At 35.3% G+C, this 16,998-nt stretch overlaps 3 protein-coding genes and 1 long non-coding RNA gene across 6 annotated transcripts; 3 read left to right on the top strand and 1 right to left on the bottom strand.

Annotated features, from left to right (window-relative positions):
• Positions 1-3,084: 3,084 nt before the first annotated feature.
• On the top strand, positions 3,085-5,037 carry LOC9316616. Of its 2 annotated transcripts, XR_002332463.1 has the most exons (4): positions 3,085-3,482; positions 3,676-3,703; positions 3,938-3,978; positions 4,593-5,037. It is a non-coding gene; the product is annotated as an uncharacterized LOC9316616 (long non-coding RNA). The 2 variants fall into 2 exon arrangements; XR_002332462.1 differs by lacking the exon at positions 4,593-5,037 and having other exon boundaries at positions 3,090-3,482; positions 3,938-4,555.
• A 1,104-nt stretch (positions 5,038-6,141) lies between these two features.
• Positions 6,142-7,142, top strand: LOC9314791. The gene is made up of 3 exons (XM_021027819.1): positions 6,142-6,543; positions 6,745-6,845; positions 6,981-7,142. The coding sequence occupies exons 1-3, from the start codon at positions 6,142-6,144 to the stop codon at positions 7,075-7,077; spliced, it is 600 nt and encodes a 199-aa protein (XP_020883478.1). The 3' UTR covers positions 7,078-7,142.
• Positions 7,143-9,586: 2,444 nt separating this feature from the next.
• On the top strand, positions 9,587-12,868 carry LOC9314792 (putative leucine-rich repeat receptor-like serine/threonine-protein kinase At2g24130). Its single transcript, XM_002878679.2, has 2 exons — positions 9,587-12,272; positions 12,357-12,868. Exons 1-2 carry the CDS (start codon positions 9,719-9,721, stop codon positions 12,764-12,766), a joined length of 2,964 nt encoding a protein of 987 aa, XP_002878725.1. The 5' UTR covers positions 9,587-9,718; the 3' UTR covers positions 12,767-12,868.
• Positions 12,869-14,327: 1,459 nt separating this feature from the next.
• LOC9314793 (probable myosin-binding protein 5) lies at positions 14,328-16,037 on the bottom strand. 2 transcript variants are annotated; one of them, XM_021027286.1, is made up of 3 exons: positions 15,762-16,037; positions 14,674-15,643; positions 14,328-14,593 (listed from the first exon to the last, which is right to left on the bottom strand). In XM_021027286.1, exons 2-3 carry the CDS (start codon positions 15,622-15,624, stop codon positions 14,570-14,572), a joined length of 975 nt encoding a protein of 324 aa, XP_020882945.1. In that variant the 5' UTR covers positions 15,625-15,643; positions 15,762-16,037; the 3' UTR covers positions 14,328-14,569. The 2 variants fall into 2 exon arrangements, with proteins under 2 accessions (XP_020882945.1, XP_020882946.1); XM_021027287.1 differs by having other exon boundaries at positions 14,674-15,628; positions 15,762-16,036.
• Positions 16,038-16,998: the final 961 nt, after the last annotated feature.

Genomic DNA, 16,998 nt, shown 5'->3' on the forward strand with positions numbered 1-16,998 from the left:
TTCAGATACTTAAAGCACTACACTAAGTTTAACTCTTCACACACTTAAAACAGTACACTATGTTTAACTCAAACTCAAATATAACTCAAACACATTATAAATAACAAAAAAAAGTTGAAGAACAAACCAAAACAATCGTAAGAGAAAGAATTACTACAAAATTAGTTTAGGACTAACCTGTGAGTGATTACAACAACAAGATAAGCTTCAGTTCCCCAATAATGCAATCACCAACACTTGCAAAACAATAAAATTAGTTTAGTCAGTATCCTATTTAACAATAAAATCGATTAAAACTTTCAAAACCAAAACACCATTCTCGTTTCTTCATCAGGCGAAGCTCAAAACTATAAACTAAAGCACGAGCACGGTAAACTAATTATCATTCACAGACATGCAAAAGGATAGCACTTATTAGAAAACAGATCGATTAATATAAACCCTAGATTTGAAACATGGTTTGGATTTGAGCTTAATCACGAATACAGTTCAATTAAAAACAGTTCAAAGCATATGAACCCTAAAATCGCAGAGAGATATTAAAAAAAAAAGATAGAAATCGATAATTTCAAGCTTGGAATCGAGCATATAATGAGCGAAATCGATAATTTCAAGGACTGCAATCAAATCTAAACAAGTCGAAATCACAATGAAATGAGAGAAAGAGTGTAGTTAGAGTTGGGAAGAAAGAGATGCCTTCAATTTGAGCTAGAGAATGTGTCTGCGGCGGCGCTGGAGAATGTGACTGCGGCGGCGCTGGAGAATGTGACTGCGGAGGAACATAAATTTATGGCCGGCGACAAGCTTGGAATCGATTTTGGTATGCAATTTGGCTAGGATTAGAGAGAAATCGTGGATATGAGAAGTTTAGGTTTTGTTACTAAAGAGAGTGAAGTGTTTATGTTTTCCGCTAAAAGAGAGAGAACAGAGGGAAAAGTGAATTATTTTGCCTAAGTGTTGGCGGAATAGGTCATTTTTGTTTCCCGCCTAAGGATTTGAGGTCTTAGCGTTAATCCGGTGCTATTATAAAGTAATCAAAATTACGAACTCATCATTTATAGCAGTTTAGTAAAATGTGCTATCTTCTACTGCTATCAATGTTGATTTTTCTTGTAGTGTTGATCTATTAGCTTTCACTAGTAGTTTTCCTTGTTTATCATATATAGTCAACTGTGCATCTTTCATTCTGATATCACAGCCTGCCTCAGTGGCTTGTCCAAGGCTTATGATACTGCTCCTCAAATCTGGTATGTAATACACATCAGCAAGTATTTTCTTCTCTCCATCTTTACTTACAAAGAGAATTGAGCCTTTTCCCTTAATGTCAATGCGAGAATCATCTCTGAATCTCACTTTTCCTATGATTGTTTCATCAAGTTTAGATAAGTAGGCTCTGTTTCCTGTCATGTGGTTACTTGCTCCATTGTCCAAATACCAGACGTACGTTTTCATCTTCCATTTGACTTTCAAATTGGATTGGTTTCACATTTTTCTCGTTTAGATAGACTACTTCATGCATCATTAGTCTATCCGCTTCTTGAGTTTCTTCTTCATTATTCTCAAGTGTTTCTTGAAGTTTTAGTAGTCTGTCAGGACAATTTGAAGCATAATGTCCATTCTTATCACATCTATAGCATATTACTTTGGATTTATCTTTTCCTTGTCTGAAAGAGCCATTTTGTTGGGTACCAAATCGACCTCGACCTCTGCCTCTGAAATTTGAACCTCGGCCTCTTCTTGAACCATAGCTTTCTTAATAGGTTTGTTAGTCTGAGTTAACATACATGAGTTTTCCTTGGTCTTCATGATGATCTTCTTCATCACAAACTCTGTCTTCATATACTTTTAATCTACCAACTATTTCTTCAAAACTTGTTTTCTTTAAATCAAGTACTTGTTCAAGAGAAGCAACTATGTGGTGGATATATTTCCTTCGAGGTACACTCTTAAGAAACTTCTTGACAAGTTTTGGTTCCTCAATACTTTCTCCTAACGCAGCTGACTTTGTAGCTATTTCAGAGATTTCCCCTACAAACTCATCAATTGTTTCTGTTTCTTTCATCTTAAGTCTGTCGAATTCAGCCATTAAAGTTTGTAATCTTGCTTCTTTTACTCTGTCAGCACCTAGATTTCTTGTTTTGATTGCTCGCCAAACTTCTTTTGCAGTTTCATAATCTCCAACTTGGAGAATCATTGATTCTGGTATGGATTGGAATAGAAGAACCCTAGCTAAGTCATTCTTGTCAGCATCATTATTCCCTGGTTCTATTGTATCCCAAACCTTATGAACCCTAAGCACCCCTTTCATTTGCATGTTCCATACGGTGTAGTTGGATGCGTTAAGCATCAGACACTGTATAGAAGAACTACTCTCCTTGTTCCTAGCTGGAACCGGAACTATCTCAGCCATGCTTTACCTTGTGACGAACTCTGTTTCGCAACGTATAAAGCTTTCCTTCGATCCTAGGTTACCTAATCCAATAGTAAAGAGCTCTGATACCAATTATTGAATTAAGACCTAAGAATCAAACCCTAAAGATCAAGACTTTGTGTTTATAAGAACCGCTCTTCTTATTACCTTTGAAACTAACTCAAAACAAAGGTTACACAATCTTTCTTAATCTCAAAACAACACATAGGGTTAGCCACAACCTTGGCACCTCTATTTATACTATTCTACAAATCCTAATCACAATAGGATTAGGTTAGATAACTCCTAACCAAACTCTAGAATCTTCTTTAACATAAACCGACTTGTTTATGTCTTTCTTGGGCCTCAAGCCTTTATGTTTTATCAAGTTTGATCAACAGAAACGAAGTGTTTTGAAGCGATTTTTATACAAAATTTAAAATATAATGAAACATTAAACATTATATCATATCAAATTATACTTAAACATACAAATCTAATACATTTTAAAACTCAATTAAAAATTAGAATTAATTTTTATTGTCACAAAAAATAAAATCAAATATGTGCTTCACCGCATACACATTTTTTGTTCATCATTTCAATTGCAGGTTGCTCATCCTTTTCAAAAGAATCACTACAGGAAATGTGGGTATTGATAGCACTAAAAAATAGCGTTTTTTATGTCTATGCTATGTTTGACTTAATAGATAGCGTTTTGTGAATTGTAAACGCTATAAATGATTGAAGCGGGATATATGAAATTCACGCGGCCAATTTTCGGGTTACTAAAGTTCAATTCCCGCTATTAAAAATGTTAAGAGGGAAAAAATTTCTGATTTTGTCTAAGGCAAAATAAATGAAAACAATAAAAATCACTTTTGCATTTTTTCCCTCACTAACAAAGATAAAACACTTAGAAAAAAAAAAGCAAAAAGAACACTAAGCTTTCTCTCGTGTTCCCCTTCTCTCTTTCTCTCTACCTGTACAAAGCTTTGTCGTTGTCGCCGTGAAATTCCGAGACGACCTTCGCCGCCGTTGTCGTCGCTGGCATCTTATTCCAATTTCACAGGTATAATTTGAGTTTTAGGTTGAATCTTTAAGAGTTTAGTTTGGTATATATCGATTTAGGATTCTTCAATGTCGACTGATAAATCTCTTCAGTTAATTGTTTCTTCTTCCATGTATCATTTGGACTTGTGTTATTTTTGATTAATTTGGGTTAAACAGCTTATAATCCAATTGAAAACTTCTGATTTTTGCAGGTAGCTCTCTGGGTCAGATTTCGTGAAGGTATGAATTAGGGATTTTTAATTTTTGTTTCAAACTTACGAATTCGACTTGTTTCTATGTGTAATCCCATATGATTTCACATGAACTGTCGTATTTTATAAAATATCAATAAGATTCATGTGTTGGTCCCAATATATTTGACAAAATCTGTAGCGTACTTATTTGTTGTTCTTGTTATTTGTGTGAATGTCTCTTTTTGATTTGTGAGATCATTTGTATTTTTTTTCTTGACAGATTCTACAAATCCTTTGTCCAAAGAAGACTTGAGCTTAATCGTAAGATTGTGAATCCTTTCTCTCCTTGTTGTTCTATTTTTGTTCTGCCATGTTTGTTAAGGAGATTGAATATGTTAGCTAAGTTTAGAGGTTCTGATGGGTACTGTGCCAATATTGCAAATTGTGTTTCTCTTGATCCTCCTGTTATTAGTGGTATGAAGTCGCATGATCATCATCTCCTTATGCAAAACTTATTGCCTGTTGCTTTGAGAGGATTGCTACCAAAAGGACCAAGAGTTGCTGTGACTCGATTATGCAACTACTTCAACAGGTTGTGCCAGCATGTGATTGATCCAGAGAAGCTGATTTCTAGTGAGTCTGAGTTAGTTGAGACAATGTGCCAAATGGAGCGGTTCTTCCCTCCTTTTAGGATATGTATTGCTTTGATTGTCATCTGTAGCTTCTTAGTTTGCTCAGTAGCTGCAGAAATTTTGATGTCCAAGAACTGTTAATAGATATTCTCATCAGCTAGGATTTATCTTTGCTTGTTCTCTGATTTGGCTAAATTGATGATTGATTCACATATATCTTTTTGCGAATAGTGATACTGTCTCAATACGAGTTAACCATTGACTATGAATTTGTTTTTAACGAAGTTATTCTGTGTATTACAGACTATGAACTACAGGATGTATTCAAGAAGCCACTTTGTGAAAGGAATGGAGCTGATGGTGCTGCTGATATGTTACAGGCTGTACAGGAAAGCAACAGAGGACTCAGTGGCATATGCGCTTGTGATGGGCTCAACCTGGTTCCTGGTGGGTTCCTGGTTGTTTGATCAGTTCTTTTTCAATCCCTCAAGATTCGAGTGGCAGAAGATAGTTGATGACTGGGATGATTGGAACAAGTGGATAAGCAGCAGATCTTAGGCTTGTAGTGAGTATAGTGCTTGTAATGATACAAGTTTTATGTTGCAAGTGACTATACTGAGTATAGTGCTATCCAAACTCAATTTGCAACATAAAACTTGTAGTGAGTATAGTGCTTCTTCTGAAGTCTGAAACTCTCGTGGTTTACAGTTTGTGAAGAACAGCTCTTAAGCTTCCCCGATTTCTGCCATCTTATCTTCTAATCAAAGATGGAGATCGTGATCTTTGAGAAGAAACATGGTTAATACAGACTGATGGTTGCAAAAGGTTGATGATGCAAAAGTGTGGAGGCCAAATTCAGAAGTAAAGTTCATCTCCGATGCAATAGGCACAGTAGTTGCTTGGCCTAATGAGTCTACGTCTGAAACTTTTAAGTACTGTGTTTTATATATCTAGAATGTTATGTAGAACACTTTGTTTTCTATTGTTAAATGCACTTGACTTTTGATACAAACCACATATTTGAGAATGCAAGCACAATTAGAGTTAAAGTTAAAATCCACATATTTTAAATTCCTAAATTAAATCTCTAAACCCTAAATTAAAATTAAAATCCTAATTAAATTAAATCTTTAAAATCCTAATTAAATTAAATCTTTAAACCTTAAATGAAAGTTAAAATCCTAATTAAATTAAATCTCTAACCCTAAACCCTAAACCCTAAATTAAAGTTAAAATCCTAATTAAATTAAATCTTTAAACCCTAAATTAAAGTTAAAATCCTAATTTAAAATCCAAAAACTATCTAACTTGAGTAAAAAAATCTAAACCCCAAAGTTTAAACCCTAAACCCTAAACTATGCCCTAGTGTTTATGAACATATAAGTTAGATAGTTGGAATACTAACTTATATTAATTGTTCTTACTTTTAAAATTTTATACTTATAAGAAAAAATATTCTAAAAATTGAAATACTTATATTAAATTTTTAAAGAAATAATTTCTATTTTTTTCATTAATAAACTATTTTATATGATAATTTTCTGATTTTTTCATTAATAGCCAATGGGAAGTAACCTCCCAGATTGTGGGACTAATCCTACACCGTTAGATAGCGCCGGCTTTGATCTCAGCCGTCCATTCTTATTGTTGATGTGATTAATGTACACCGTTGATCTGTCTTGATAACTTTGATCTGAGCCGTTCTTTTTCTTAGCCAATGAGCATTAACCTCCAGGATTGAACTTTGGCTTATTCTCCACCATTGATGAATTAAATCCAACGGTTAAGATTTTCTCCTTCTTTTCTTTTTTTTTTGGTTAAAACTTCTTTTCGTTTTGCCTCTTCTTTTCGTATGAGAAAATCAAAGGTCCCAAAATCAAACTCTGCGAATCTTGAGCAAGCGTATCGCTCCCTCATCTCCGCTTCCAGAGGTTTATCTCGCACTCTTAGCCCTTCTCTTCCTGAATCTCAGCCTCCGCCACCGCAATTAGAATCCCAATCCCCTTCTACGGTGGTTAGCTCGTTCCCAGCTCCGGTGACACCGTCGCCTCCATCTCAGGAGGAAATTCAAACCAGAAGCAGGAACAGAGAAGAGATTCGAAGAGTGCATGACTGCTATAAGCGTCTCAAATCTTCTATTGGTCAGAGAGATGGTGGTGGGTGCTCTGCGAATCTTGAGCAATTAGAATCCCAATCCCAAGACGAAGGTACTTATAATAAGAAGAAGACGAAGCAGGATGAAGCTTCCCTCAAGGTTCCGTCAGATTTGCAGTCAGATTTTGAATTGAAATCGATCGAATTGAATTCGTATGTTATAGAATTAGGTTTTTTTTTTTCGCAGGCAAGCTATTCGTTTATTAAAGTGAATGTCATGTCCGTCATTCGATTAGCATGTTAACTTGTAGATAAGTATATGGTCACTTAATGACTCGGCTTCCATTGGCTGTTATTGTAGTCTGAAGAGGACTTGGAACTAAAGCAGAACCTTGAGCTCTATGTCGAGAGGGTTCAGGATCCCAATCCCGAGTTGCAGAAGGCTGCTCTTGAAAGCATGAGGTAATTCATGAATCTCTTTAACCCAAATTTAACTTGATCAGCTTGGAGTTTTCGGATTGTTGCCATTGAAGCTTGTACAACTTATCACGTTTTTTTTGTGTGTTTTGTCTTGTTGTTCCCACTTGCTATTTGGAGTTTCTTGTTCTCTGGTAGTGGTGAAGATGGACTCAGAGAGGGAGTTTCTAGTTACGTTTCTATGCACTATTGTGTTGGAACTCTTTTATTTTCCTGAGCTATCTCTTTGGGGATTGTTGTTGTGTGGTTTGTTGCTTTATATTGTTGTTAGAGAGTTGGACTATGTGTATTCAGATTATCAAGAGATTGAGATGGAATCGCCCGAGTCGTTTTCCACCATGTTTATGAAGCCTATCCACCAGCCGATGTGCAAGATATTGCACCTACACAAGTGACTCTTCTTCTGATTGAGCTATCTAGTGCCAGAGGAGGAAGATGAAGATAGGAGACAAGGGCAGATGAAGAGGCATTCTATGTAGAGGAGATGTATTGGTCTTGTATTTTTAATTGATGTAGTATTTTTATAAAAGTTTTTGTATATTATTTCATGTAATAATGATAATAAAATATTGTATTTTTTATTTTTGATATGTAATTTTAATCCAAAAATCACAGTAAAGATGATTTAAATACAATTAAAATAATTAACAAAAATATAAATATTATAAAAAATATAAATTATTGAAATAATTAATCAAATAAATATTGTAGAAAAATCAAATCATGAAAATAGGTACAACCCAATCATAACAATTATTACACGTTATTATAAATATTAATAATAGCAGTGTCATAACCGCTATCGTAGTTCAATTAACTATAGCACAACGAAAAACCGCTATCAAAAGTGTCCGACTTTCTATAACGGGCGATGTCAGAGCGCTTAAGGAAACGCTATGGTAGATGAATAATTGCGTTTTTCGGCCGCTATTAATACCCACATTTCCTGTAGTGAATGAGCGAAAGTGAAACACCCATCCTTGCCGACACCATAAGTTTTGTCTTAAACCAATACTCTATTAAACTTCGATTAATGAAGGTGATAATCGACCAGGATAATTATGGCTTTCCTAAGGGCTTAGAGACTGTATAGGCAATCGAAAACATCAAAAACACCCTTCTCCACAAAGGGTTCTTCATGGACTCCATCACTGCGTTTTATTACAAAGATAATTCCTTCAACGAGGGCTCTTTTCAACCGTTCTCAACACTACAAGACCTGGAAGTGGTCAAGGTCAAACCTGGTTGGCCATGACAGAGGTCATTCTTTTGTGGGCTCTCGATCATAAGCCACCTACTGCATTGCTCGTTGTAACCTTAGATAAGGATTTGCAACATTGATTAAGCTTGTACACGAAAACCAATTAACATTGCTACTCGCGCACGATCCCTATAGTTCGAATCTAGAGTTTCTTGCGACAACTACAGCTACTGATCTAATGATATGTGACCAACTTTGTTGAGGTAAACTATTTCAATATTGCTAATTATCAACAACTATTTGCTCTGAATAACATTAAATATAATTACTATAATTAAAGTTTAGAGCTAATTCTAAATTAATTTAGATTAGTAGCACAATTTACTCATGAATAACACAAATGACTAAAAGTGTACCAAAGCAAATAGCCAACAAACAAGAAAAATAAGTTTGAAAGTTATATTTTCCTGTCACATTACCTGAATCTAAAACCTCTGTTTGAGACAAAGTCTTTCCATTTTCTTTCCAAAGCTTTTGTCTAAACATGATGTTTCTATCTCCAATGTTATTGTTATCATAAGGCTACGATCTCTGTTATTAAAAAAAAGTATGAAGTTTTATGTTATAAAAAAAAAAGTCAAAGTTTGATAACTATTTACCTATATAGCACTTATCAATTTATTTCGTTTAACGTTTGTTCAGTTTGTCTCGTATATACCGCACTAACCACACTTCTTCTCCGCTTGTACTGTCGATTTTAGCCACACTTCAACGGCTAACACAAATGATAAAAACAAGTTTTGCTTTATAATTAAATTGACGAACAAGAACAGTCTTTAACAAAAAAGAGATAAAATATGACGGTGTCTGTCCGCGTACGATAAGGACCAGATTGTGATGATTAACAAAATCACGAAAGACAAATAAACGATATTGGAGCAACAAGTTGCAACAACTTATTTAAATCCATATGGTAATAATCAGCACTTAGATATAACAAGAAGGAGGTTGCATTGTGTGGTGGGCTAGGTTGATTAATTTATCTTATATGAACCCTAAACCTCAGTGCTTAAGTTCCCAAATTAAAGAACCAACCAAGTCATCTTCGTATTTCTTAATCTTTCTTTACTCTAATAATCATCATATATATACCCATTTGATTTATATATTATCGTCGACATGGATGCCCACATCGGATTTTTTTGAGGATACACCACCCCTGTAGATTGTTATGATATTTCATCATTATTTTAACGTATCATCCACTAATCCCAATTAGTCTAATCTACTCTAGTAAACATATAAAATTAATTAAAGACCCAAAACACATGATGGAGTTAGGCCTTAAGCTAGTTATTGTAGCTGACATGTAAAACCACTATACAAAATTTAACCACACGGCAATTATAAACGAATAAATGACGTGGCGGAGTCAAGTTACACACGCGTTCACACAACATTGGTTGACTTTCCTAAGTCAAACATCATAGGCGCTAAAAGTTAACATCTTCAAACGTTAGTTAGGCACAAACTATAAAAGAGATACTGTCTCTCTTCGATTGTATAAACATATAATTTATATATATGTGTGTATAGTCAAACACCATTTTTGATTCTTTGTTGTCTCAATTAAACACTCATAACAAACAAAACAAAAATGGATTCTTGTTCTTTGTTGTTTTTCTTGTTCTTGATCACTGTTATGACCGTTCTTGCTTCTAAAGAGAACGATCAAATCTCTTTGCTTTCTTTCAAATCATCCATTGTTTCAGATCCTCATAACTCTCTAAGCAGTTGGGTTTCGCTTTCTTCTTCTTCTTCTTCGCTTGTTGATGTTTGTAGTTGGTCTGGTGTGAAGTGTAACAAAGAGAGCACTCAAGTAATCGAGCTTGATATCAGTGGTAAAGATCTCGGCGGTGAAATCTCACCGTCGATCGCTAAGCTAACCGCTTTAACGGTTCTTGATCTTTCGAGAAACTTCTTCGTTGGAAAAATCCCACCTGAGATAGGCTCATTGCATAAAACCTTGAAGCAGCTAAGTCTCTCTGAGAATCTTTTACAAGGGGACATTCCACAAGAACTCGGTTCGCTTAACCGTCTTGTTTATCTCGATCTTGGAAGCAATCGATTAACCGGTTCAATCCCGGTTCAGCTCTTTTGCAACGGTTCTTCTTTATCTCTACAATACATTGATCTCTCCAACAATTCTTTAACCGGAGAAATCCCTTTAAAGAATCATTGTCAGCTCAAAGAACTTCGGTTTCTTCTTCTCTGGTCGAACAAGCTCACCGGTACTGTCCCTTCTTCTCTCTCAAACTCTACGAATCTCAAATGGATGGATTTGGAGTCAAATCTGTTAACCGGAGAGTTACCTTCTCAAGTCATAAGCAAGATGCCACATCTTCAGTTTCTTTACCTTTCTTATAACCATTTCATTAGCCACAACAATAACACCAACCTCGAACCTTTTTTCGCCTCTCTCGCCAATTCCTCTGACCTAGAAGAGCTTGAGTTAGCCGGAAATAGCCTCGGAGGAGAGATTTCTTCTTCCGTAAGGCACCTCTCTGTAAATCTTGTACAGATTCATCTTGATCAAAACCGTATCCATGGCTCTATACCACCAGAGATATCAAACCTTTTGAACCTAACCCTTCTAAACTTGTCGAGTAACCTCTTGTCCGGTCCAATCCCGCGTGAGCTCTGTAAGCTAAGCAAGCTTGAAAGGGTTTATCTCTCGAATAATCACTTAACCGGCGAAATCCCTATGGAACTCGGGGATATACCTCGTCTTGGTCTTCTTGATGTTTCTAGAAACAAGCTCTCTGGTTCAATCCCTGATAGTTTTGCAAACCTTTCTCAGCTGAGAAGACTTCTTCTGTACGGAAACCATCTCTCTGGTACGGTTCCTCAAAGCCTCGGAAAATGTATCAATCTTGAGATTCTTGATCTCTCTCACAACAACCTCTCAGGGAACATACCTGTTGAAGTTGTCTCCAATCTCAGAAACCTGAAGCTGTATCTTAACCTCTCTAGCAATCACTTAAGTGGGCCAATACCGTTGGAGCTAAGCAAAATGGATATGGTTCTCTCAGTTGATCTTTCTTCCAACGAACTCTCAGGAAAGATTCCGCCTCAGCTCGGAAGCTGCATTGCATTAGAGCATTTGAATCTTTCAAGAAACAGTTTCTCCAGTACGCTTCCTGCATCATTAGGCCAATTGCCATATCTGAAAGAGCTAGATGTATCTTCAAACAGATTAAACGGAGCTATACCGCCTTCTTTTCAACAGTCTTCGACTCTCAAGCACTTGAATTTCTCCTTCAACTTGTTCTCTGGAAATGTATCTGACAAAGGATCATTCTCTAAGCTGACTATTGAGTCTTTTCTTGGAGATTCTCTCTTGTGTGGCTCTATAAAAGGGATGCAAGCTTGCAAGAAGAAACACAAGTACCCTTCTGTTATTCTACCGGTTCTGTTATCATTGATTGTAACTCCTTTTCTGTGTGTTTTTGGGTACCCTCTGGTCCAAAGATCAAGATTTGGAAAGAATCTAACAGTTTATGACAAAGAAGAGGTGGAAGACGAAGAAAAACAGAACCGAAATGACCCGAAGTACCCGAGAATATCGTATCAACAGCTCATAACAGCAACTGGAGGTTTCAATGCTTCTAGCTTGATTGGTTCAGGGAGATTTGGTCATGTTTACAAGGGAGTTCTCAGGAACAACACTAAGATTGCAGTTAAAGTACTTGATCCAAAGACCGCACTGGAGTTCTCAGGGAGTTTCAAAAGAGAATGTCAGATCTTGAAGAGAACAAGGCACAGGAACTTGATCAGGATCATCACAACCTGCAGAAAACCTGGTTTCAAGGCTCTTGTTCTGCCACTGATGCCAAATGGAAGCTTGGAGAGGCACTTATACCCGGGAGAGTACTTGAGCAAGAACTTGGATTTGATTCAGTTGGTATATATATGCAGCGATGTCGCTGAAGGAATAGCTTACTTGCATCACTATTCACCTGTCAAAGTCATTCACTGTGATCTCAAACCGAGCAATATCCTTCTCGACGATGAAATGACGGCTCTGGTTACGGATTTCGGGATTTCAAGATTAGTTCAAGGCGTTGAAGAAACGGTTTCTACAGATGATTCAGTGTCATTTGGCTCAACAGATGGATTGTTATGTGGATCAGTCGGTTACATTGCACCAGGTACACAATTCTCACAACATCATTAAAGTTTCACTAAGTAGTCTCATTAGTCTTTAAACTAAATGGTTAGTCATTTTTCATCAGAATACGGGATGGGGAAACGCGCATCGACACATGGAGATGTGTACAGTTTTGGTGTTCTCCTGCTAGAGATTGTAAGCGGAAGGAGACCAACGGATGTTCTTGTCAATGAAGGATCAAACTTACATGAGTTTATGAAGTCACATTACCCGAATTCTCTAGAGGAAATCATCGAACAAGCGTTGATCAGATGGAAACCGCAGGGGAAACCAGAGAGATGTGAGAAGCTATGGAGAGAAGTCATATTGGAAATGATTGAGTTAGGATTGATATGTACTCAATACAATCCTTCAACTAGGCCTGACATGCTCGATGTCGCACACGAGATGGGACGGCTTAAAGAGTATCTATTTGCTTGTCCTTCTCTTTTGCATTTTTCATCTCAAGAAACACAAGGAGAAGCTAGTTCATAATGGTTTCTTGAATCAATATTTCAGAGAGTTTTGATAATTGTATTCATTCTTTCAATGATTTTTTCTTGGATTCTTGAGTTGAATTGAATTTTTTAGAAGTTAGATTTTGTGGATTAAAGTCTTATTCAGATCAAAAATAAACCAAACAAATCTTATATTTCACATTCATTGGTTAATTATTTTAAATGAAAAGATTTGGTGGGTTTTTTGCACTCATGATCATATCTTATGTATGTGCTATGAATCTAGCAATGAAGCTTCTTCTAATCTTCTATTGCAGTATAATCTTATCACAATCCTTTTTTGCCTAACTTTGGATTTTAAAAAAAAGTGTATAGCAGAGATTTATATTGTAAGTGGAAGTTGATGATGTCTGCTTAATAAATAATAATCTCTCCAAGTTCTTGATCATTAGTCCTTTATTAGTTTAATTAATATTTCTAAATTAAGTAAGAATTAATGCGAGACATCAACATCAAACAGAGGTCAACATGCCATCAGATTTTTGTCTCATTCTGCCATCTTAGAAAGAACTGATGAGCCAAGAAACAAAAGCAAAAACGATCTTTGTGACACTCAAAATTAAATTTCCTTATGCTGAGTTTGATATTGCAGCAAAATTAAGCAATATTCATGTATCAAATAAGATCATGTTTACATAGATAATCAAAAATAAAACTCTTTTTATTGGTTTTTATCAGAAAGATTTGATGAACTTCTTAAAATGAAGCTTCATATTTGTCTTTTAACTTGTCAAAATTCGATATTTAATCCTCGTCTTATCGTCACTAAAGTAGTTGCAGTAGAAACATAGCTTTGTTGTAAAGATATTAATGGGCGTAAGAAGATGCTATAGGACAAGCTAGAAGTGATGATGAGGTAGGTGTAAAAGAGAAAAAGATCAAACAATAATCCTTTTTCAAGTGCTTAGCAAATCCGGATGCGCACACAAGGAGGACGGTATAAGTTCGTAAAAGAGATGAGATTTGTTTCTTGAGTGTGACATCCAACATAGACTATGAGTAATCACAAAGTTGTGGTGAACTGAAAATGTTGCCTCCATTGATAGTGACACAAAAGGATTTTATAAAAGTTTTAGGATTTGGGATGGTGAAAGGAAGAGTTTTTGGATTAGGCTTTAGAATGTGGAAAGCTATGATGACGAATAAGCATGAGAAAAAAGATTATGCTAAGACAAAACTAGAAGAAGTTTGGTCTGATAGCTACTAGTAACCTTATCAGGTTACCGGTTAACATTGGTTCTGATTTCAACCAATCAAAGAAAGGGTTATAACTCCAAACCAAAGACAATCTAAGATTGGTGATTGTGAGATTTCAGACTTTCTTTGGTGCATAAATGACAATGCATCCACAATACTCTTGAGGTTGGTAACACTCACTTTCATGGTTCTCTTATTCCTTCTTTTTTATCCACCAAAATATGAAAAAGTATGATCAAAAAACCATGAAATATTTTCAGGGATATCTCTTTTCTCCGCTTACGTATGTAATTTCATCCATTTTTAATAAATTTCAGATGACAAGAAAGAAACATGAGATATCAAGAAAATAGAAGAAGATTTGTTTCTCAAAGGCTCAAACTTTACACAAGATGTGGATCTTACTTGAAACAAAAAACGAATGCAAGTACAATATTAATCACGCCCTTTAACTAATCTTAGTATAACACTATAATGTTCTCAAAGTTTGTATACTTTTTTTAATCAAATCAAGATGCTCTATTTGTAGATATCATAATGAACTAGCTCTAACGCCGTCAACTCCAGAGACGAAAGGCGTGTCTCATAGCCAGAAGTAAAGCATTGCCTGTTTCAATAGACATGCCAAGATTTGTTAGTACTTAAGAACTATCTGAAATTTATTGACAGAAGTTGATTTTACCATACCTCTTGGACAGAAACAATAGCTGAGTCATAACTTAACATTGCAGATTGCACAGAACTTAACTCTTCTTCTGAATTTCTCTGCAGATTCATATTTTGTTGATTTACTCCACTAGTTTGAGATGGCTCTGTGTTGCATCTCTCCTGCTCGAGCAGCTCTACTCTCTCTTTCAACCGCTGCAACTCGGTCTGACACTCTGCATCGTTTGTGGAACAACTTCCCCGCGTATGATCTCTCTTGACGCTTTTATCTCTTTTCTGTTTTGATGATTTCTTGGACATCTTTTTCACGAACAAATCAGTTTTACACAAACCCTTTTCTCCATTCTTAGTTTCAGACACAGAACTTGTCTCCTGCTTCAAAGTCTTGTATTGATCTCTTATAGAATCTCGAAAATCCGTAAGCTCTTTCAACTGCTCATCCACCTTCTTGATCTGATCCCAATTCAAATCTAAATTCTTCTCTTTATCTTTCCTTGAATCCAAGCTCTGCTCTATAACTCCCTTCTCCACAGGAACCGTCTCAATCGGTTCTGGAGACGGTGTTTGAGATCTATCGCAAAATCTCATACAATCCTCATCATCAAGTCCACTCCATCCCAAACTCATAAGCTTACATCTATAAGAATGTAATTCACACTCAAGATTCTTGATTTCAACATCTTTCTGGTAATTCAAATCCTCCAAAAGCTCCAGCGACAACTCGGCAAGTGACATTCTCTCCTCAACCATTCTCTTGTACTGGCTAGCTTCCATTGCAAGCATCGCTTTCTCGCCTTGTAGCCTAAGTATCACGGACATGGCTTCGCTCGCTGATGTAGCAGTAGCTTCTCTCTCAGCATCCAACTCTTCCTCAAGTCTCTGGACATCTTCCTTCATTTCATAAAGAGCTATTCTAAGATCCGTGGTGGACTCAAATCCACGCGTATCTAAGCTATAGCTTCTTCCTACCATATCTCTGATTGCAAAAACACTATATGCAATTCAATAAATTACTTCAAACACTATAGTTCCTTGAATCTAAAGTTTTTTCTAAACTTCTACAGAACAAGAATCTTATTAATGAAATCATGAAAAGAATCTCATTATACCTGGAAAATTTGTAAAAGAACACGAGTTTTGTCGACGAGCTAGTCCCCAAAATTGGCTCAGAAAGATGTTTAAAAAACACTTTGTGGGGAAAAGTTTTGTGTATAATAAGGACACATTGGAAACTAAAATGTTAAATTAGACAAAATTATACCTAATAAATGGAAAAAAAGACCAAAAAAGGGAAATTTATTCATTCACACAAGCCACGCTTGACCAAAAAATCATTATTATGCTTTGTCCATATCATTAAAAGCAGAAAGTTTCTTAATTTTCGAATGGGCCATTCATAAACTCATTAAACTGTGAGAAAAAAAAAAGGTTTAGTCCTATAAAATAATTATGAGATACCAAGAAAAGAGCTGGAAAATATTAATGAAACTTTGAATGCTTAATGTGACTCATTGAACTATTATAGTCAGTCAAATATTTCTCTAAAATATTGATGAAACTTTGAATGATGAAATGTGACTTTCTTTTTGGCCTGGGACATATCTTCTTAGCTTTCTTTCCGCAAAATGATATTTGAATTTTTTTTCTTTTTTTTTTTTCTTGTTGAAATCTAGTTTTCTTCTTCAATATTATTGAAAAGTTAGTTCACACTTTTTAAAGTCTTCAACGGCTCATTACGAGACCAGGTATTAGCTCATGTGGGGCTATACCATATCACTATCTTTATTGCCTCCACATATTTGTTTGTACAAAGCAAGGGTAGACACGAAACGGATATCTTGAACTTTTTTGGACTTTATGATCCTCTCCGCTTTACAACTAGTCGGATATCTAATGTTCAGATAACCGCTAAAATCTAAATATTCGGCTGGATATACAGTCCGATTCATAGTTCTTAAGAATAAGAAGAAAAATATTAAAATTTGATAAAATATCAAAATTCAACAAAACAATGGCAGTATGCATTGAAAATTTATTTTTCTTTCTTAATTTGTAAATTTAATACTTTTCTAATTAAGTTAATGAATGCAAATTCATATATATAAATAAATAATGAATATATAATTTTGTATCTTTAAATATATACATATATACTACATATATATATATATATATATATATATATATATATATTTCTTTTAAAATTTTAGTATTTGTGATTAAATTTGTATTTCGGATTTTTTGTCTTTTTTTTTCATAGAATAACAAATATCCAGAATTTTGGGGTTGAATCGAAAAGAATATAACATATTATGCCCAGTCAAGTTAATCCAGAGAGCAATGAAG

The sequence above is a fragment of the Arabidopsis lyrata genome, assembly GCF_000004255.2.
Source record: "Arabidopsis lyrata subsp. lyrata unplaced genomic scaffold ARALYscaffold_4, whole genome shotgun sequence".
NCBI classification, from domain to species: Eukaryota; Viridiplantae; Streptophyta; class Magnoliopsida; order Brassicales; family Brassicaceae; genus Arabidopsis; species Arabidopsis lyrata.

Coding starts and splice junctions, on each gene's coding strand:
- LOC9314791 (XM_021027819.1), top strand. CDS start 6,142: ATGAGAAAATCAAAGGTCCCAAAATCAAACTCTGCGAATCTTGAGCAA. Junction 6,544..6,744: donor AGGATGAAGCTTCCCTCAAG/GTTCCGTCAGAT, acceptor CTGTTATTGTAG/TCTGAAGAGGACTTGGAACT. Junction 6,846..6,980: donor GCTGCTCTTGAAAGCATGAG/GTAATTCATGAA, acceptor TGCTATTTGGAG/TTTCTTGTTCTCTGGTAGTG.
- LOC9314792 (XM_002878679.2), top strand. CDS start 9,719: ATGGATTCTTGTTCTTTGTTGTTTTTCTTGTTCTTGATCACTGTTATG. Junction 12,273..12,356: donor AGTCGGTTACATTGCACCAG/GTACACAATTCT, acceptor ATTTTTCATCAG/AATACGGGATGGGGAAACGC.
- LOC9314793 (XM_021027286.1), bottom strand. CDS start 15,624: ATGGTAGGAAGAAGCTATAGCTTAGATACGCGTGGATTTGAGTCCACC. Junction 14,594..14,673: donor CTATTGTTTCTGTCCAAGAG/GTATGGTAAAAT, acceptor CTATTGAAACAG/GCAATGCTTTACTTCTGGCT.